At 43.8% G+C, this 22331-nt stretch overlaps 1 protein-coding gene across 4 annotated transcripts in view; it reads left to right on the forward strand.

Annotated features, from left to right (window-relative positions):
* The first annotated feature begins 10491 nt into the window (after window positions 1-10491).
* Mcph1 (microcephalin 1) overlaps window positions 10492-22331 on the forward strand; it is a 202087-nt gene continuing 190247 nt past the window's right edge. For 2 of the 4 annotated variants that reach the window (XM_085844145.1, XM_085844143.1), the window contains exons 1-2: window positions 10493-10977; window positions 12261-12352. In XM_085844145.1, the coding sequence (XP_085700271.1) occupies window positions 10938-10977; window positions 12261-12352 (132 nt within the window). In that variant the 5' untranslated portion in view covers window positions 10493-10937. Of the gene's footprint in view, window positions 10978-12260; window positions 12353-22331 lie in introns of all 4 variants that reach the window. The other 2 variants (XR_015048686.1, XM_085844144.1) reach the window with 2 other exon arrangements.

The raw sequence follows: 22331 nt of genomic DNA on the forward strand, positions 1-22331 counted from the left end.
CTCTGATGGTATGCAGCTTATTAAACCAATGACATTTTTCCCATGTGTGTGCGTGTGTGTGTGTGTGTGTGTGTGTGTGTGTTCAAATCTGGAGCCAGCACTAAGCTCTATGTCCAGCCCAAGCCAGTGAAATATCTGCTGCCCCTGCTTCTTCTATTATTACAATATGAACCATCTAAGTGATTTCTAAAAAATAAAAAATGAAACACAGTACAGAGAGAAATTAAAAGAAAAACAATAACAATCTTAGCAGCACAGGTGAAGTTCTCGGTGCTTCTGCCCCAGAGGAGAAAGTGGAGATGGCTATTAGCCCTGCAGACTCTGACAGATGCTTCTGGAAGAGTTTGGTCTATGGAGGTTTTAAGAAGCACTTTTATATTACTTTTTTTTAATCCAAATTTTATATGAAAAAGTCACCTAAATTTTTAAATGGGGAAATAGATAACACTTCCCTCTGCGATTCTGAGGCGGTGTTCTCATTCGTTTTCTTTTTCTTTCATATCCTCAGACTTTCTGCAGAGTTTCTACTTGGCTGCTCTCAGTTCCCGGGGCTGTGAAATTTAATACCCTCTTAGGTGCCATATTCTTCCCTCTCTTATCCTGTTGACTTATTATGTGTCCCCTTTACTACTGAATGGCTAAGGAATGACCAGCCCACAGGCTCCAAACTGGAACAAAGGAGAGTGTCAGAATATATGGCAGGGACTGGGGAGGTAGCTTGGTTTGCAAAGTGCTTGCTGTGCAAGCATAAGGACCTCAGTTCAATCCCCAGAACCCACGTTAAAGGAAAAAAAAAAAAAAAAAAAAAGCTAGCACAGGGCTGTCAAGAATGCTCAGTGGACAATGAATGGCACGTGCTTCCAATCCTTACAACCTGAGTCTGATACTCAGGCTCCACATGGTGAAAGGAGACAACTGACCCCAAAGATTGTCCTCTGACCTCCACGTGTTTACAGTGGCATGTGTGCCCCACTGTGGAGTGGCAAATAGCTGTAATAAGGTAAGGTTTTTTGTTTGTTTGTTTTTGTTTTTCAAGACAGGGTTTCTCTGTGTAGCCTTGGCTGTCCTGGAACTCACTTTGTAGACCAGGCTGGCCTCAAACTCAGAAATCTGCCTGCCTCTGCCTCCCAAGTGCTGAGATCAAAGGTGTGCGTCACCACATCCGGTAAGTTGTTTTATTCCAAGCATGGTAACATAGCACATGCTTGTAGACCCAGCATCAATGAGAGGGAGACAGGTGCATCTTTGTGAGGTCAGTGGTCATACAACTTAGCCTGATAATCAGTGAGAGACCCTGTTTCAAAACCAAACAAAAACGGTGGCACCAGAACAGATGCAGGCGCATGTACATAAATACTTATGTACGCACTCCCGCGCGCGCGTGTGCGCGCGCGCACACACACACACACAGGAACTCACCTTAGCCCCAGCACTCAGGAGGTAGACAGCTGGATCTCTGTGAGTTTGAAGCCAGCTTGATCTACACAAGCAAGTTCCAGGCCAGCACAGTAGTAAGACACTGTTTCAAAAACAAAACAAAACAAAACAGAAAGCTATATGATGGTGGTGCTTGCCTGTAGTAATTATGGCCATCTATCTTCAGGTTGACAAACAGTGGAATGTATATACTATTCCAAACCCAAAAACGAATGCTTCCACTGCCTAGCAGACCTCTGGGCTCCACTGGTTCATCCCTATACATCCCCAAAATACATTCCTTGGTTTAGCTTTTGCCAGGTTGCTATCGAGATGGACTCCGGCAGCTTGTCCAGTAATACACAGCCACCATGTCTTGCCAGGGCTTGATAGCACATTTCTTTTCTAATACCAAATGGTATCTGCCTAGATAGGTCACAGCTGTGCTCATTCATCCACTGACAGATTTCTTGGCTGTTTCCAATTTGGGACAATTATAAGCTGCTGAGACACCCACAAGCAGATTTTTTTTTTTTTTTTTTTTTTTTTTTTTTTGGTTTTTCAAGACAGTGTTTCTCTGTGTAGCCCGGGGCTGTCCTAGAACTCACTTTGTAGACCAGGCTGGCCTCGAACTCAGAAATTCGCCTGCCTCTGCCTCCCAAGTGCTCCCATAGATACTCAAGGATATTGTTAGCATAATTATCAGCAACTATGTTATAGGCATCTATATTCAAAGGTCTGGGATACAGTCTCTCTCACAGTTCCTGCTAAAGCAGGAATCAACAAGTATGGGCCAGGGATCATACAGTAGCAGCCAGCAGCAGCCTCTCCTGAATGATGGAGTAGCTGGAGACATCCTTGTTTTCAGAGGCCAAGCCAAGCAAGCACGGCACCCCAGCAGCGGATCATTAAACATTTTCAATCGCACCACCCATAAGTAACTATGCCCCAGGGTTGTTTTGTTTTTGGTTTCAGGGCACTGTGCTCATTTTCCCACAATGGATATGTTTACCCAAGCTTCGGGGAAAGATTTGAGGTGATTTAGCTTGAAGTCAGCCTATGAGTGCAGAGAAATAACTTCTGTAGGCCTCAGAGAATTGTTATGAACAGCCCTACTTTATAATCATGAATTCCTCTCTTCTCCATGAGGGACCTCTCCGTTTGGAACTCTGCTGAATCTGCAGGTCTCACTGGTGGGCCTGGGCCCGGGGAAGTGGGAAGTAAAACATCTCTGGGATCAAGAGAAGAGAGGGAGTATGCCAGAGGCATGTGGAAACACGGAGGGAAACAGTCTTACGTGATTACTGCTGAGAATAAGAGGTAGAAGCTTGCCCGGCATGCAGTCTTAGGTCCAGGGACTCAAAACTGACCAGTTGTGATTCTTGTCCTTGGCGAGCAGCTGGAAACGCCTTAGGTTCCACCCTGGCGAGTAGCTAGAGATGCAAAAAGTGTTTGGGGCTGGGGCTGGTTGCTGGTGTGATTTCTTATTATCTTCTTTCACAGCTAGAGCACACCTGCATGAAGGTTTGAGGTAGTGGCCCAGAGGCACATGTGGAGGCAAACTGGACTGATCAGCTCATCTCTCCATGTCTACAAGAAAGCTTCTGTAACTATCAACTAATGGCAACCCATTTCTGGACCATGCCTGCTATGTAGGAAATGCACCGCCGCTTCCTATCTCTTCCTAGCTCTCACCTGTAAACCTGCAATAAATTCCCTGCTCCTTACCTGTGAAATTCATACCAGTTCAGGCGATGAAGAATCAAGAATCCCTTGCCCATGGGGGCTTCAGTGGCTGTTAACTGTCCAGGACTCTGCCTATCTCAGGTGGGAAAACCGCTGTCCTTCTCAGGGGGCAACCTCACCATTTCTCCCTCATATCGTTACTCCCTCAGTTAACGCAAATGTTTGTAGAAAGGCTAGAACTTCAGTAAAACCCATTCCCTGGCACTGTGCCATACAGCTTTTCATCTGTTCAGTACACACAAGGCTCATAACTGAAGGTTTCCAATTGGATTTTATTTAGAACCAACCAGGAATAAAGATTATTTATGGGCTACACATTTCTTAATTTTTAAGAGATATGGCTACTCAAGGTTAAAAACTTCCCTTGTGATAAATCCTTACTCATCCTGTTTGAATTAATTTTAAAAAAAGAGAGAGAGCTCTAGGTGCTGGAGAGAGGCTCAGTGGGGTAAAAGAATGTGTTCTTGCAGAGGACCTGAGTTCAATTCCTGGTTCACAACTATCTGTAACCCCCATTCTAGGGGATACAACAGCCTCTTCTAGCTTCTGAGGTGCATATACAAATCTGAGGTGCATACACACACACACACACATATTTAAAACACTCATACACATAATTTTTTTAATTTAAAAAAAGAGTTCTACTGGAGCTAGAGAGATGGCTAAGAGCACTGACTGTTCTTCCAGAGGTCTTGAGTTCAATTTCCAGCAACCACATTGTGGCTCAAAACCATCTGTAATGGGATATGATGCCCTGCTCACCCATTAAAATCAAGGCATAAAACTAAAACAATTCTTTATTTTTGTTCCAGTGAGCTCTCTGGCCTGTTACGTTTGTTTCCTTTTTATTGTTTTTTACCCTTCTGGTTTTTTTTTTAAAGGTTTTTTTTTTTTTTTAAGATTTATTTATTTATTATATGTAAGTACACTATAGCTGTCTTCAGACACACCAGAAGAGGGCATCAGATCTCATTACGGATGGTTGTGAGCCACCATGTGGTTGCTGGGATTTGAACTCTGGACCTTCAGAAGAGCAGCCGGGTGCTCTTACCCACTGAGCCATCTCACCAGCCCCCCTTCTGGTTTTAAAAATCACCTTTGAGCTAGTCACTTATCTCAATTCATTTCAAAATACTTTGGTCTGGGCTAGTACAACCATTTTCTATTCATGATCATGAAATAATATCATTTTACAACATAAAGCATGTATTTTTAGTTATTTTGCTTGTGTGTTTGAGAGAGGGGTGGAGGGATTGGGGGACACCACTGAGTGCTTGTGAAGGACAGAAGGCAACTTCACAGGTTCCAGTTCTCTCTTCCTACCTTCATATGGACTCTGGGTACCAGAGTCAGGCTGACAGCCTTGTGAAGCTGAGCCATCTCACCAACCCCAATTAAATCTGTATTTTTTTTATTTAAGAGAATGGTGTTCTGCTATTATTATTAAAGTGTCAGATTAGCATAGCACAGGCAGCATGTGTAGTATGAACGTTTTCTATTAGATTTAGTGTTCGTTACGTCTCTGCCCTTCCTCCTCCACCCTTCCTTTCTTTCTCTCCATTCTGTTTTATAGAAAGTACACTTGCATGTACTTTCTGGCCTCTAAATTTGACATTCAGGTGCTTCTGGAAACCCACGTCTAGGCCCCACTGCCTTCAGTGTCTGAGCCACACTGTTGAGAGTGCAGGCTTCTGGGGGAACTTCAGACTGTGGGGAGCCAGTGTTCTCCCTCTGATGCAGCAGACCCTTTGGACCCTTTTTATCTGACTTGTTTGCCAGGACTTCTTGGAGACTCGACGGCTGCTGATTCCTGCCTGCTGTCCAAATGCTGTCAGGTTGTTAAGAAGAAATCTCTGAAAGCTAACCTCCCGCTGAGCCCATGTGTGTGCCTCACAAAAGTCAATATTTTCAGCTTTCCCTCGGCTCCAGTGTGTTTAAAGGGCTTTCTAGTGTACATCCTTTGATTGTGGGTGAGTGTTGGTAAGGAAAATGGCTTTCATCTTTTGTCTGCAGAGAGTGAAAAAGAAGCAGAGTCGCTCTAGTTTCATCTTCACCAGATTCTTTCTTTGGATGAAGTTATTTTATCTAAAAATATTGTAAATGCAAGTACAAAAAACTAGATTAGGGCATGTTAATGCAAAGTCAGATATACTTGCATTCATTAATGTTAATAGCTTTTGTTCCTTCTGGGGGGGGTTATTTTATTGGATATATGTCAATACTGGCCCAATGTACAGTAGAAAATGTGAATCAAATTTGATCCATGCAGTTTATAACACTTTGTTGACACTTGGTTTGTTACTAGCGCTGCGTACCACACTAATGCCACGGGAAGACTGTGGATGACATACAGTTCTGTCCTTTCTGCTCAATATTTCTGCAAATTTAACACACTCTGAACATAAATATCTGGTTTTTTTAAATGACCTTTCTCCTAAGTCTTTCCCCACCTTGTTATATATGCATTGCACATGTGTTTTGTTTTAGTTCGGCAGTTCGGCTTTATGAGACAGGTTTTTTCTCTAGCCCAGGCTTGCCACATCTCACTGTGTTATCTGAGGTGACCTTGAACTCCTGATCCTCCCATCACTACCTCTGAAACCCTGGGATAATAGGTGTGGGATATCATACCTAGCTTCCCATCATTGCTGGCTGGCCATACCTTGCACATGCCTTTAACCCTGGAACTCCAGAGGCAAAAGTGGCAGATCGCTGTGACTAGAAGGCCTACCTAGTTTACTCAGCAAATTTCAGATCAGCTAGAGCTAAATAATGAAACCTCTGGATCTGCCAAGAGCCAGCCTCGGCTTGGAGAAGGGTTCTGAGGGAGGGGTGTCTGGAAGTGGCAAAAAGGAACCCTGGAAGTCAGACTGTGGGTAACAAGCTGATGGCCTATGTTCTGCTCAAGATAGCTTTCCTGACAGCTCTCTCTCCAGATAGCTCGCTCTCTCTCTCTCTCTCTCTCTCTCTCTCTCTCTCTCTCTCTCTCTCTTTCTCTCTCTCCAGATAGCTCGCTCGCTCTCTCTCTTACAATTCCAAAAACTCCATGGATAGCTCTTTTCTTGCAGACTAAAAGCCCTGTCTTTTATTTACATACCAATTCAGTCATTAACCCAGGTCCCCTTTTGATTATCCCATCACCCCAACCCCCTGATTCTTAGAAAGAAAGCAAACACATATTTCTTTTTAAAACTTTGCAGCCGGGCGTGGTGGCGCACACCTTTAATCCCAGCACTCGGGAGCCAGAGGCAGGCGGATTTCTGAGTTCGAGGCCAGCCTGGTCTACAAAGTGAGTTCCAGGACAGCCAGGGCTATACAGAGAAACCCTGTCTCAGAAAACCAAAAAAAAAAAAAAAAAAAAAAAAAAAAAAACCAAAAAACTTTGCAAACTTCAAGATTAAAATATCCACCCCTCACTGTATAGGGCAGCAAACACCATTAAAAAGAAAGAAAGGAAAAAAAAAGTGTGTGTGTGTGGGGGGGGGGATCCCAGCCTTCCAAGTCATGGCCTTAGGTGAGTGAGAACCCTGGGAGGTGATTTGGCCCTGAGAGTAGAGGCCTCATAAATAGATGTCGTGCTTTTTATGAGTTGTTGGGGTTTTTATTTTTGGGATTTTCTTTTGGGGGGGGGTGTTGTGGGTTTTGCTATGTTTTAATTGTATGATATGTCTTTTTTTTTTTTTTTTTTTTTTGAGTCAGGGTTTCTCTGTGTAGCCCTGGCTGTCCTGGAACTCACTCTGTAGACCAGGCTGGCCTTGAACTCAGAAATCCGCCTGCCTCTGCCTCCCAAGTGCTGGGATTAAAGGGGTGTGCCACTGAGAATGTGCTTGTGTGAATGCAGTGCTGACAGAGTCCAGTAGAGGGCAACAGGTCTCCTGGAGTTACCAGGTATCGTCTGTAAAACAGAGACCAGGCTAGCCCAGACATCCAGTCTGTTGGCACCTGTCCTTGGACTTCCAACCTATATAACCTGAGAGACAAATTTCTACTGTTTACAAGCCACAGTTTATGGTCTTTTATTACTGCAGCCCTCATCAGAGTAAGAGACTGATGAATACATTGATTCATCCATTTGATTCTTGCTTGAATATCCCCGGGCCTGTGATGTTTAATCTTACCAACACGCTAAAGTTTAGAGCCACTGTTGAAACAAATCTCTGGGTGTTTCTGTGAAGAATTATCTAGATTATGAGGTATGGGGATCAGCCCTAAATATGGACAGCATCAGGCCACAGGCTAGGATGCCAGACTGAAAGAGAGGAGAAACAGAGCTGAATAGCAGTCTCTCTCTCTCTCTCTCTCTCTCTCTCTCTCTCTCTCTCTCTCTCTCTCTCTCTCTCTCTCTCTGTCTCTCTGCTTCCTCCTAAGATAAAGTGTGACCAGCTACCTCACATGCTTGCCACCATGGCTTCCATGCCCAAATGGACTGTGCACCTTGAACTGTGAGCCAAAGTAAACTCCTCCTTCCTTAAGTTGTTTTTGTCTGTTATTTCTGTCAGAGCATCAAGACGAGCTACTGATGTGTACATAATTATGAAAGAAAGATATCCGACTGGTTCCAGCCTCTGTGAGCGAGATTAGGATCATATCAGCCAAAAATTATTTAGCCTACTAATTCTCTTTCTGACAGGTTATTCTTAATTTTTCCTTTTAAAACACATTTCAGGATTATAGGGTGTACTGGCTAGTTCTGTGTCAACTTGACACGGGCTGGAGTTATCACAGAGAAAGGAGCTTCAGTTGGGAAAATGCCTCCACGAGATCCAGCTTAAGGCATTTTTTTCAATTAGTGATCAAGGGGAGGTCCCCTTGTGGGTGGTGCCATCTCTGGGCTGGTAGTCTTGGTTCTATAAGAGGGCAGGCTGAGCAAGCCAAGGGAAGCAAGCCAGTAAGTAACATCCCTCCATGGCCTCTGCATCAGTTCCTGCTTCCTGCCCTGCTTGAGTTCCAGTCCTGACTTCCTTTGGTGATGAACAGCAGTATGGAAGTGTACGCTGAATAAACCCTTTCCTCCCCAACTTGCTTCTTGGTCATGATGTTTCGTGCAGGAATAGAAACCCTGACTAAGACATAGGGAAAACACATAAATAGGGGAAAATATCCCCATGAGCCATTCATGGAGATTTACAATGTCTGCCACATGTCCTTCATTCTCTCTGATCTATCCTATATACTGCCATTTTTCAGTTGACTAAAAGCCCATTTTTCAAATGTGATTACAAGTTTGCCCATATAGGGCTAGCCGACTAGGTCAGCACTCTTTCTTGTTGGCTCAGGCTCACCAAGAGTTACTGAGGATGGCATAGCAAACTGTTAAAATGATGCTGAAAGTGAAGCTCACGTTCTCTGGGGGAGAGAGTGTGTGCAGAGGGAGAAACTGTTTGACTGGAGTCCCTGGCTTCCTCCCCTCCCTGACATGATCCATAAATTCCAGTTTTCTCTTCCTCTCCAACAATGGACCATTCGGAAAGCCTCAGAATAAAAAAAGGTGGCAAAAACCTAGTCCCACATTCCTGACAGCTGTCCTAATCCCCCCTACCTCACCAGAAGTCACCAGCCACCCAAGCCCCTTACCCTAGATGACCATATCAGGGCATAAGCGTATGGCAGACATGTCATTTTCTTTCACCTACAATCTATTAAAAAACCTTCTCCAGCCATAGTCTGTCTTTGACATTTTCTTGTCTTGTCCTGAGCCTAGTGAACTTTCCCAGGAGCTCATTCCCAAATAAACCTGCATTTTTTTTTTTAACTTCTTAATTTGGTTTGAATTGGCTTTTTTTTTTTTTTCCTGGCACAGAAAAACCTATTAGTAGTGATTCAACAAAAGATTCTGGGAGGCCCTTGCTTTGGACTAAGTTTGCACACCATGTCCATCCAGCAAAGCTGATCAAACCAAAGTGGAGTCAGTTATGCTGAGTGGCAGGTAATCTAAGTGAAAGGTTAGAGAACCCAAAAGGTCCCAACAGTAAGAGGAGATAAGATGCCCGTTCACCTAAGATAGCCAAATAAGGAAGTCTGAGAACCAAGCCATGGTTCTGATTCTGTGTTCCCTTCTCAGGAATCCAAGTCCTGTTCTTACTGCCTGTATAAAGTGAGAGCATACAGCTGAGGGGAGGGTTATTTAGATAGGAGGGAGAGTTCAGCCTGAGGCATCGGGAAAAGTCCACAGATGGGAGAGAAAGCTCTCTATCGGACTTGGCCAGCAGGGTAGATCAGGCCATAAGAGGAGTGGGCACTGGGAAGAAAGATGGAAGAGAAGAGAGAAAAGCAAAAGAGAGGACAGAGGGTGGGGTAGGGAAAGGGGGAGGAGCAGAGGGAGGGGAAGGGAGGGGGGGAGAGAGAGGGTAAGTAGGACTAAGTACCAGGCTGAAATGGCGGGGTTATATAGGAATGAGAAGCTTGGGGAACTGAAGCCCAAGAGCTGGAGAAGTTTAGAGCAGGAGGTGGGTTGAGAAACGCTAAAAGGAGCCACAGGTACCACGTAAACCTGGAGGCCAGCAGACACTGTGGTATGTTACTGGGCACCTTAAGCAGCCATTTTGTCTTGAGTTTCTCTTTGCACTGCCTAGTGAAAGCTCCCACTGTGGGTATAGTGAAGACGCTTCAATTCATGAATTCCCATTAACAGCTCATCACTCGGAATTTGGCTTTTTAAAATTATATATATTATATATTTTGTATATAATATATGATATATATTTTAATATATACATTTAAAATAATTTTGAGATATATATATATATATATGTGTGTGTGTATATCTATATAAATTATCTTTTTTTAAAAAAGCCAGTCTGTAATCCCAGCTCTTGGGGAAGGCTGAGTCGGGAGAAGTGCTGAGTGTTATGAGCTAGAAACCAAGGCCATCTCTCTAAACACCCAACCAGGGGCTAAAGAGATGGCTCAGTGGTTAAGGACATTTGCTCTAGCAGAGGACCCGAATTTGGTCCCCAGCTCCCGTATGGTGGCACATAACCATGTGTAATTGGATCTGACGCCCTCTAGTGACCTCCACTGGCACCAGGCACGCACGTGGTGCAAATATGTACACGCAGGCAAAGTACTCAGACGTGTAACAAATAAATACAAAAACAACCTGTCTGTCCAAACCAGTTGGGTGGCTTTTTTGTTTTTGTTTTGAACGCTCCGCGCTTAAGGCGACCAAAGAAGACTGTTATCTACAGAAGAGCAGACTCTCCCTGGCTTCTGTCCTCCCTAGGTGTCTCCGTCCTCCTCCCTCTCCCGGCAGCCCTTGCGCGGGGAGGCGGGCCCGCGTCCGACCCGCCTCCTCGCAGACTGGCGGGCGGGAGGTTTGAAGACCCAGAGGGCCCGCGGAGGCTGCAGCAGTCCCGCTCGCGCTCTAGGGTGCGGGGCTGAGGCAGGGCCCACGGGTGGGTCCCCTCCCCGGTCACCGAGCGCTGCGTGACGAGGACGCGCGGACCCTGCAGGGACAAGCGACCGCGGCGCTGACCTGCGCCCTGAAGCCGCGGTGCGGCGGGCTGACTCCAGCCAGGTCGCCCGGAGAGCTTCCGGGCCGCCCGTGAGCGATCAGGTCTCGGCTGTCGTGTGTCACTGAGCCGGGCGCTCTCAGCGCGGGAAGGGAACCCGGAGCCCTTGCGCACTCACACACACACACACACACACACACACACACACACACACACACCCCTAAGCCTGACGCGGCGAGCCCAAGGGGCACGGCTTGCGCATGCGCACCCCTCTGTCTTCCTGCCGGCGCACGCTCGGTCCCGCAGCTTCAAGCTGGTCCGGTCATGGAGGCCTCGGGAGTCGTTGGGGGCGCCTTTCTGAAAGGTGAGGAGACACGCCCAGTAGGGAGGGGGCTGGGGTCTAGGCTCCCAGTGCCTGGCTGTCTTGCCTGGGCCGCCGGGATCAGCTCCCAGGCCAGGTCCCATCCCATCTCAGGGCAACTTAGACCCGAGGTCCTCTCACATCCTAGGTCCCCTCACACCCGGAGTCCCCTCACTCAGGATCCCGACCACCTGTGTGGACACCCCACACACATTCACCCTGTGACCTTCATCGACCCCTGTGTGTTCCCCAATCCCCCCACTCCACCCCGGTGCATGCTGAGCCCTGGAGAGCTGGCGGGAGGATCGGGTGCTATCTTAGCTTTCTGGGAGCCCTTTGCCTCTGTGGCCTCTGCAGTTGTGGGATCAGGAAGAGTAAGAATTTGGTAATAGTGTGATGACCTCAGGAGGGTCCTACCTGAGTAGAGCTGACTGACACTTGTGGAGCTCTCCTTTTTTGTTGTTGCATTTTTGTCGTGCCAACATGTGCTCAGAACATGGGACCCTGGGTGAGGGATTCCAAGTACAAATATATATTATATATTTATATATCTATTATAGCTATGTGTTTATTATATTTATATCATATATGTGTATATATATTTAAATTTTTATTTATTTTTTTTTTTTAGAAAGCAAGTTTGCCTCCAACTTGCTATGTAGCTGAGGCTGACTTACCCCTGTTTTTTTATTTGGTTTGGGGGTCTGGGGTGGGGGTGGGGGCTTGCTTGTGTAACAAAGTTTCTCTGTGTGGCTCTAGCTTTCCTGGACTTGGAAACTCTGTCTCAGTCTGTAGACCAGGCTGGCCTCAGAGATCTGCCTACCTCTGCCTCCCAAATACTGGTTTTAAAGGGATATACCACCACCACCACAGGCTTTGGCGTAGAACTCTTGATCCTCTTGCCTCTACTTTATAATCACTATGTGCTAAGATACCCAACTTCATATAAATTTATTAGAACCGAACTGTATTAGCTTGACTATGCTATGGCCATAAAATCGTGTTATTGGAAGATAGTCTGGGCCAGAAAGCCTGGAATGATTACTATATCTGTTTCTTTACAGAAAGCATAATCCAGGATAATTAAGCCTGGATGAGGAAGACTTAAAATACTACCAAAATAGCAGGGATGATGTTTTGAATAGATACGTAATAGGAAATCTTCACGTAATAGGAAACTTTCACCTTTTTCCCCTAAAATAAACAGAACAAGAGAAGAATCTGTTGCGGGAGGGGGTGTGCAATTCCTAGTGTGTGGTTCCTGCTAACATCTTGCTTATTTTCAGATGTTGTGGCCTATGTTGAAGTATGGTCTTCCAAAGGGACAGAGAATTACTCAAGGACATTTGCAAAGCAACTTGAGGATATGGGGGCAACGGTAAGAAATTAATATCAAAATGACTGATAACCTCCTGGTGTTTTCTCGTTATGGGAGCTGTTCCTTAGAACACGAAGGACTTAGCAGTGGGTGAGTGGTAGGAGGCAGAACAAACCAACCAAATACAAGTTGGACAGCAGTGCTTACAGAGGAGATAGTCTTGGAGGCATTGTGTAGGAGGAGTCTAGTGGGAGACTTGAGTCTGGCATTGGTTCAGTGAGGGCTGGTACTCGGAGTGAAGAGAGTAAAGATGCAGGAGAATGAGCAGGTTTCCAAGGGAAGGTTATGACCTTAGGCATATTGGAAACATCTCATAGGCATTTGATTACTCATGTCTGGAGCTTGAGGCAGTCAGAGCTGTAGACTGTGATGTGGGGGTCAGCAGAGGATGGAACCTTACTCAGATCCTGAGGAGTCCTAAAGGAGGAGGAGTGTTAGGACCAGTGATGGCCTGACCACCAACCTGGGAACAAGAAAGGGAAAAAATTGTCAGGAGAATATCGAAAGCAAGTATGAAAGAATTTAAAAGGTGTGGATTCAGAACAGCAGAGCCTTAAGGAACGGTAAGATGTGCTTCAGGCTTGTCAGTTATGAGGCGATTGTTCTAGCTCACTTTCCCTTTAGAGGACAAAGGGGTTCAGGGTGAGTCTGAGATTCCTGACTTAGGAAGAAATGGAGATAGTGAACTCAGACTGCTCTGATAGGAAGCTATACTGGCTGGTTTTGTGTGTCAACTTGACACAAGCTGGAGTCATCACAGAGAAAGGAGTTTTGGGTGAGGAAATGCCTCCGTGAGATCCAGCTGTGAACACAAGTCCAAGGATCTAGCAGTGTTCAGTCCCACAAGACAAGCAGGCAAAGAAGAGAGTGAATCTTCCTTCTTCCAGTGACCTTATGTAGGTCTCCAGCAGAATGTGTGGCACAGATTAAAGGCGTGTGCCACCAAACCTTTAATCCCAGATGACCTTGAACTCAGATCTTCCTGTCTTAATCTGGAATTCATAAGCCACTATGCCTCAAGATCTCCATGCCAAGATCCAGGTCAGAAACTTATATCTCCTAGCCTCCAGATTAGCATCACTGGTGAACCTTCCAGTTCTGGATATAGTCAGGTTAACAAGCAGGAAGCCACCACAGACACTTTGCTTGCTTACTGCCATTTGTGAGACTCTCCCTGACAGGCTGAATGGATGAGTGAGAGACAGGATAACTCCTCACGTCAGGGTGGGGATTAGGGTGCAGTAAGGTGGTATTAGGGCAGTGCTGGCCTTATTTAGCCCTAACCCCGTGAAGTCGGGTCAAAGCCTGAGAGCAGAGGATCTGCACGGACGCCCTGCCACCTACAGTAGAGTCAGGACCCATATACTCACTGTAAAAACAGAAATAAATCCTTAAGTTAAAATTGTATTTATTTAGTACTCACAGGGTCATAGCTTAACAACTCTGGGGGGGTGGGGGAGGGAGGCTCTTGGCCTGACTGAGAGAATTGCTGCTGCTCTTTACATCATGAGTTGTGATCTGTATCTCCTACAGTTTGTAGCCAGCCACAGAACAAAATGCCATTTTTATATATACAAACTGTATAGCACTTTCCTGTCTCCTCAAAATGAAACAATCCTAAGTAAAACTGTGGTAAGACAGGGACTTTGCGTATAGAAAGTCACCCTACAGCATGCCTTGTTACATAAGCATGTGGCACACCAAGTGGAGTTTGGGAGGGCTAACGTATAGTTCATGCCTCTGTCTAGACGTAGTTCGTGGCAGCTCAGTCCCAAGTGTGGGATTTTATCACATCCTCCTCTAAGGCTTCTAGTAAGTATCCCATACCTTTCTGAAAGATATTTCCAGGTGCTGCCTGTTGTCTGGTAACTTAGCTGAACACCTTGGGGAGAATGTCCCCAGTGCGCAGCTGGGCTCTTTCTGGTGTCTTGAGAAAGGCAATTTACAAAAGTAACACCTGCGCATGTCTGAAACGGGTGCTCTATGGGGCTTTGAAACCTGTAATGAAACATGAGAGAGACCAGTTCACATCTGCTTTATACCCCTTTGGTGCAGAGATATGATTCCAGGCCTCACGCACACATAGGCAAGTATACTATCACTAAACTAGATTCCCGGACTCTTCTGTTTTTGAAAGGCCAGAGAACCATGGCTTGTATGTGGAGGTCAGAAGACAACCTGAGGCTATCTCCTACCATGCTGGGTCTTGACCCTTTTGAAATATCTGATCTTACTACATGTCTTAGTTAGGGTTTCATTGCTATGAAGAAACACCATAACTAAGGCAACTGTTATAAAGACAAGCATTTAATTGGGGCTGACTTTCAGTTTCAGAGGTTCAGTCCATTATTATCATGGTGGGCAGCATCATGCAGGCAGACTTGGTACTGGAGGAGCCAAGAGTTCAACATTTTTTTAAAATTTTTTCAAAAATCTTTTTATTAGATACTTTCTTTAAGTTTCAAATGTTATCCCTTTCCTAGTTTCCCCTCCGAAAATCCCCTATCCCTTTCTTCCTCCCCCTGTTCCTCAACCCACCCACTCCCATTCCTGGTCCTGGCATTCCCCTACTCTGGGGCAAGGAACCTTCATAGAGACCTAGGGCCTTTCCTCCCATTGATGACTAACTAGGCCATCCTCTGCTACATATACATCTAGAGCCACAAGTTCCACAATGTGTTTTCTTTGATTGGTGCTTTAGTTCCAAGGAGCTCTGGGGGTACTGGTTAGTTCATATTGATGTTCCTCCTATGGGGCTTCAGACCCCTTCAGCTCCTTGGATACTTTTTCTAGCTCCTTCATTGGGGACCTTGTGCTCCATCCAATGGATGATTGTGAGCATCCACTTCTATATTTGCCAGGCACTGGCAGAGCCCATCAGGAGACAGGTATATCGGGCTCCTATCAGTAAGCTCTTGTTGGCATCTGCCGTAGTGTCTGGGTTTGGTTGTCGTTTATGGGATAGATCCCCAGGTGGGGCAGTCTCTGGATGGTCGTTCCTTCAGTCTCTGCTCCAAACTTTGTCTTTGTAACTCCTTCCATGGGTATTTTTTCCCCCATCTAAGAAGGATTCTGAGCTTCTGGGCTAATATCCACTTATCAGTGAGTGCATATCATGTGTGTTCTTTTGTGACTGGGTTAACTCACTCAGGATGATATCCTCCAGATCTATCCATTTGTTTAAGAATTTCATAAATTCATTGTCTTTAGTACTCCATTGTGTAAATGTACCACATTTTCTATATCTATTCCTCTGCTGAGGGACATCTGGGTTCTTTGCAGCTTCTGGCTATTAAAAATAAGGCTGCTATGAACATAGTGGAGCATGTGTCCTTATTACATGTTAGAGCATCTACTGGGTATATGTCCAGGAGAGGTATTGCTAGATCTTCAGGTAGAACTATGTCCAATTTTCTGAGGAACCGCCAAACTGATTTCCAGAATGGTTGTACCAGCTTGCAATCCCACAAGCAATGGAGGAGTGTTCCTCTTTCTCCACATCCTTGCCAGCATCTGCTGTCACCTGAGTTTTTGATCTTAGTCATTCTGACTGAAGTGAGGTGGAATCTCAGGGTTTTTTTGATTTGCATTTCCTGATGATTTAGGATGTTTAACATTTTTTAGGTGCTTCTTAGCCATTCGGTATTCCTCAGTTGAGAATTCTTTGTTTAGCTCTGTACCCCATTTTTTAATAGGGTTGTTTGGTTTTCTGCAGTCCAACTTCTTGAGTTCTTTATATATATTGGATATTAGCCCCCTATCGGATTTAGGATTAGTAAAGATCTTTTCCCAATCTGTTGGTTTCCTTTTGGTCTTATTGACAGTGTCCTTTGCCTTACAGAAGCTTTGCAATTTTATGAGGTTCCATTTGTCGATTCTTTTTTTGTTTGTTTGTTTGTTTTTTGTTTTTTTGAGACAGGGTTTCTATGTATAGCCCTGGCTGACCTGGAACTCACTTTGTAGACCAGGCTGGCCTCAAACTCGGAAATCCGCCTGCCTCTGTCTCCACCTCTGCTGGGATTAAAGGCTTGCGCCACCATGCCACCATGCCTGGTTACAATTCTTGATCTTACAGCACAAGCCATTGCTGTTCTGTTCTGGAATCTTTCCCCTGTGCCCATATCTTCGAGGCTTTTCTCCTCTATAAGTTTCAGTGTCTCTAGTTTTATGTGGAATTCTTTGATCCACTTAGACTTGAGCTTTGTACAAGGAGATAAGAATGAATCAATTCGCATTCTTCTACATGCTAACTGCCAGTTGAGCCAGCACCATTTGTTGAAGATGCTGTCTTCTTTCCACTGGATGGCTTTAGCTCCTTTGTCAAAGATCAAGTGACCATAGGTATGTGGATTCATTTTTGGGTCTTCAAAATTGATCTATCTGTCTGTCACTGTACCAGTACCATGCAGTTTTTATTACAATTGCTCTGTAGTACAGCTTGAGTTCGGGGATGGTGATTTCACCAGAGGTTCTTTTATTGTTGAGAATAGTTTTTGCTATCCTAGGATATTTGTTATTCCAGATGAATTTGCCCTTTCAAAATTGCCCTTTCGAACTTGGTTAAGAATTGAGTTGGAATTTTGATGGGAATTGCATTGAATCTGGAGATTGCTTTCGGCAAGATGGCCATTTTGACTATATTAATCCTTCCAATTCATGAGAATGGGAGATCTTTCCATCTTCTGAGATCTTGGATTTCTTTCTTCAGAGACTTGATCATACAGATCTTTCACATCCTTAGTTAGAGTTACTCAAGGTATTTTATATTATTTATGACTATTGTGAAGGGTATTGTTTCCCTAATTTCTTTCTCAGCCTGTTTATCCTTTGTGTAGAGAAAGGCCACTGATTTGTTTGAGTTAATTTTATATCCAGCTACTGCACTGAAGCTGTTTATCAGGTTTAGGAGTTCTCTGGTGGAATTTTTAGGGGCACTTATATATACTATCATATTATCTGCAAATAGTGATATTTTGACTTCTTCCTTTCCAATTTGTATCCCCTTGATCTTCTTTTGTTAACTAATTGCTCTGGCTAGGACTTCAAGTACTATATTGAATAGGTAGGAAGAAAGTGGACAGCCTTGTCTAGTCCCTGATTTTAGCAGGATTGCTTCAAGTTCCTCACCATTTAGTTTGATATTGGCTACTGGTTTGCTGTATATTGCTTTTATTATGTTTAGGCATGGGCCTTGAATTCCTGATCTTTCCAAGACTTTTATCAAATGCTTTCTCAGCATCTAATGAGATGATCATGTGGTTTTTGTCTTTGAGTTTGTTTATATAGTGGATTATGTCGATGGATTTCCATATATTGAACCATCCTTGCATATGTGGGATGAAGCCTACTTGATCATGATGAATGATTGTTTTGATGTGTTCTTGGATTTGGTTTGCGAGAATTTTATTAAGTATTTTTGCGTCAATGTTCATAAGGGAAGTTGGTCTGAATTTCTCTTTTTTTGTTGGGTCTTTGTGTGGTTTAGGTATCAGAGTAATTGTGGCTTCAGAGAACGAATTGGGTAGAGTACCTTCTGTTTCTATTTTGTGGAATAGTTTGAGGAGTATTGGAGTTAGAACTTCTTTGAAGGCCTGATAGAACTCTGCACTAAAGTCCTGGGCCTTTTGGTTGGAAGACTATTAATGGTTGTTTCTATTTCTTTAGGGGATATGGGACTGTTTGGATGATTAATCTGAACCTGATTTAACTTTGGTACCTGGTATCTGTCTAGGAAGTTGTCCATTTCATCCAGGTTTTCCAGTTTTGTTGAGTATAGGCTTTTGTAGTAGGATCTGATGATTTTTTCGATTTCCTCAGATTCTGTTGTTACATCTCCCTTTTTATTTCTGATTTTGTTAATTAGAATACTGTCCCTGTGTCCTCTAGTGAGTCTGGCTAAGGGTTTATCTATCTAGTTGATTTTCTCAAAGAACCAGCTCCTGGTTTGGTTGATTCTTTGTATAGTTCTTTTTGTTTCCACTTGGTTGATTTCAGCCCTTAGTTTGATTATTTCCTGCCATCTACTCCTCTTGGGTTAATTTGCTTCCTTTTGTTCTAGAGCTTTTAGGTGTGCTGTCAAGAATGCTCAATCAAGTATGCTCTCTCCAGTTTCTTTTTGGAGGCACTCAGAGCTATGAGTTTTCCTCTTAGGACTGCTTTCATTGTGTCCCATAAGTTTGGGTATGGTGTGACTTCATTTTCATTAAACTTTTTTTAAAAAGTCTTCAATTTCTTTCTTCATTTCTTCCTAGATCAAGTTATCATTGAATACAGTGTTGTTCAGCCTCCATGTGGGCTTTCTATTATTTATGTTGTTATTGAAGATCAGCCTTAGTCTGTGGTGATCTGATAGGGTGCATGGGATTATTTCAATATTTTTATATCTGTTGAGGCCTATTTGGTAACCGATTATATGGTCAGTTTTGGACGAGGTACCATGAGGTGCTGAGAAGAAGGTATATCTTTTTGTTTTAGGATGAAATGTTCAATAGGTATCTGTTAAATCCATTTGTTTCATAACTTCTGTTAGTTTCACTGTGTCTCTGTTTAGTTTTTGTTTCCAGGATCTGTCCTGGAAAGTGGGTTGTTGAAGTCTCTCACTATTTATTATTGTATGAGGTGTAATGTGTACTTTGAGTTTTAGCAAAGTTTCTTTAATGAATGTGGATGCCCTTGCATTTGGAGCACAGATGTTCAGAATTGAGAGTTCATCTTAGTAAATTTTACCTTTGATGAGTAAGAAGTGTCCCTCCTTATCTTTTTTTGAGAACTTTAGGTTTAAAGTCGATTTTTATTCGATATTAGAATGGCTACTCCAGCTTGTTTCTTCGACCATTTGCTTGGAAAATTGTTTTCCAGCCTTTTACTCTAAGGTAGTGTCTGTCTTTGTCCCTGAGGTGGGTTTCCTGTATGTAGCAAAAAGTTGGGTTCTGTTTATGTAACCAGTCTGTTAGTCTATATCCTTTTATTGGGTAATTGAGTCCATTGATGTTAAGAGATATTAAAGAATAGTGATTATTGCTTCCTGTTATTTTTGATGTTATTTTTATGTTTGTGTGGCTATCTTCTTTTGGGTTTATTGAGAGAAGATTACTTTCTTGCTTTTTCTAAGGGGTAGTTTCCCTCATTGTGTTGGTGATTTCTATCTATTATCCTTTGAAGGGCTGGATTTGTGGAAAGATACTGTATAAATTTGGTTTTGAATTGGAACATCTTGGTTTCTCTATCTATGTTAATTGAGAGTTTTGTTGGTTATAGTAGCCTGGGCTGGCATTTGTGTTCTCTTAGGGTCTGTATGACATCTGCCCAGGATCTTGTGGCTTTCATAGTCTCTGGAGAGAAGTCAGGTGTAATTCTGATAGGTCTGCCTTTATATGTTACTTGACCTTTTCCTTTTATTGCTTTTAATATTCTTTCTTTGTTTAGTGCATTTGGTGTTTTGATTATTGTACTGGCTATTTTTGTGTCAACTTGACACAGCTGGAGTTATCACAGAGAAAGGAGCTTCAGTTGAGGAAATGCCTCCATGAGATCCAACTGTAAGGCATTTTCTCAATTAGTGATCAGGGGGGAAAGGCCCCGTGTGGGTGGTACCATCTCTGGGCTGGTAGTCTTGGGTTCTATAAGAGAGCAGGCTGAGCAAGCCAGGGGAGGCAAGCCAATAAAGAACATCCCTCCATGGCCTCAGCATCAGCTCCTGCTTCCTGACCTGCTTGAGTTCCAATCCTGACTTCTTTGATGATGAACAGCAGCATGGAAGTGTAAGCCAAATAAACCCTTTCCTCCCCAACTTGCTTCTTGGTCATGATGTTTGTGCAGGAATAGAAACCCTGACTAAGACAATTATTATGTGACCAGAGGAATTTCTTTTCTGGTCCAAACTATTTGGAGTTCTGTGGGCTTCTTCTATGCTTATGGGCATCTCTTCCTTTAGGTTAGGGAAGTTTTCTTCTATAATTTTGTTGAAGATATTTACTGACCCTTTAAGTTGGAAATCGTCCTATTATTCTATTATCCTATTATCCTTAGGTTTGGTTTTCTCATTGTGTCCTGGATTTCCTGGATGTTTTGGGTTAGGATCTTTTTGCATTTCACATTTTCTTTGACTGTTGTGTCCATGTTTTCTATGGTATCTTCTGCACCTGAGATTCTCTCTTCTATCTCTTATATTCTGTTGGTTATGCTTGCATCAATGGCCCCTGACTTATTTCCTAGGTTTTCTATTTCCAGAGTGGTCTCCCTTTGTGATTTCTTTATTGTTTCTACTTCCATTTTTAGATCCTAGATGGTTTTGTTCAATTCTTTCACCTATTTGGATGAGTTCTCTTGTATTTCTTTAAGGGAGTTATTTCTTTCTTTTTCTTTTTTCTTTTTCTTTTCTCTTTTTTTTTTTTTTTTTGAGACAAGGTTTCTCTGTGTAGCCCTGGCTGTTCTGGAACTCACTCTGTAGACCAGGCTGGCCTCGAACTGAGAAATCCGCCGCCTCTGCCTCCCAACTGCTGGGATCAAAGGTGTACGCCACCACTGCCCGGCTATTTATTTCCTTCTTATATTCCTCCATCGTCATCATGAGAAATGACTTTAGATCCATATCTTGCTTTTTGTGTGTGATGGTGTATCCAGCACTTGCTATGGTAGGAGAGTTCGGTTCTGATGATGCCAAGTACCCTTGGTTTCTGTTGATTCTGTTCTTATGCTTGCCTCCTGCCATCTGATTATCTCAAGTGCTCGCTGCCCTCAATATATCTGATTGGAGCCTGTCCTTCCTGTAATCCCGGTTGAGTCTGAACTTCTCAGAGTCCAGCTTTCTCTGTAATCCTGTGATTCCAGGATTATGTGAACCTGAAATTTTGGGTTTGTCAGAGTACTTGGCAGTCAAGCTTCCTCTGAGACCCTGAGATCCTGGTGTGACCAAGCTCCTGGGGTCCTAGGATCCTAAAATCCTAAGATCCTGGGAGTGTTAGAGCACCTGGAAGTGGTACCTTATCTGGGGGCCTTGTGGCTTTCCACTGTGTTCGAAACCAAGGTAGACCAGCGCTGACCAGAAGGAACCTGAGCTGATGATAGGGCGGGGCTCCTGTGTCCCTGCTCCTGCTGGCCCCAGGCACTCCCAGTTGTATTAGAACAGGTGTTGTGTTCCACTCACCAGTGATCCTAGTATCCTGGGCATGTTAGGGTACCTGGTGCGTGGAGAGTCTTCTGAGGACCATGAAACCAACTGCCCAGTTCACACCCAAGGTGGCCTGGAGCTCAAGAGTTCTACATCTTGATCCTCAGGCAACTAGGAGGAGTGTCTGGACCACACTGGTCAAACATGAGCATACATATAAGACCTCAAAGACCTGCCTCCACTGTGACACACTTCCTCTAACAAAGCTATGCCTCCTCCAGTAAGGTCACACCTCCTAATAGTGCCTTTTCTATGGCCCAAGCATTCAAATACAGGAGTCTATGAGGGCCAAACCTATTCAGACCACCACATCACATAAACATGTCATCTCAAAATACTGTTTTTAACTGTAGTTAGATATGTGTTCTCTTTGATGTTTCTTTCCTCTGAATTATATTGTCTTTTTTTAATGTAGAGGGTTATTTATTTACCTAATGAGACAGGGTCTTATGTACTTAAGCTGGTCTAGAGCTGGCTGTGTATAAGAAGATAGCCTTGAATGTATGATCCTACTGTTCTTACCAAAGCACTAAGATTACAGGTACTTACAACCATATCTGTGGTTTTTTATGGTGCTGAGAATAAAGCCCAGTACTTTGTGTGTGCTAGGCAAACAGTCTACCAACTGAGCTATGGCCTCAACCCAACATAAGAAGTTTAAAAAAAAATTGTTTTTTAAGGTTTTATTTATTTTTATGAGTGTTCCGTCTGTAGATAGGTGGCAGCTCCTCCTGTCAATTCCTTTGTTATCCTCGGGGTGCTCCTCCCTGTTTGCTCTCTCCATTCCCTTTGTACTGGAGGAACCCTGAC

Source organism: Mus caroli, unplaced genomic scaffold, assembly GCF_978045245.1.
Source record: "Mus caroli unplaced genomic scaffold, Mus_caroli_1 scaffold_10, whole genome shotgun sequence".
Taxonomy (NCBI): Eukaryota; Metazoa; Chordata; class Mammalia; order Rodentia; family Muridae; genus Mus; species Mus caroli.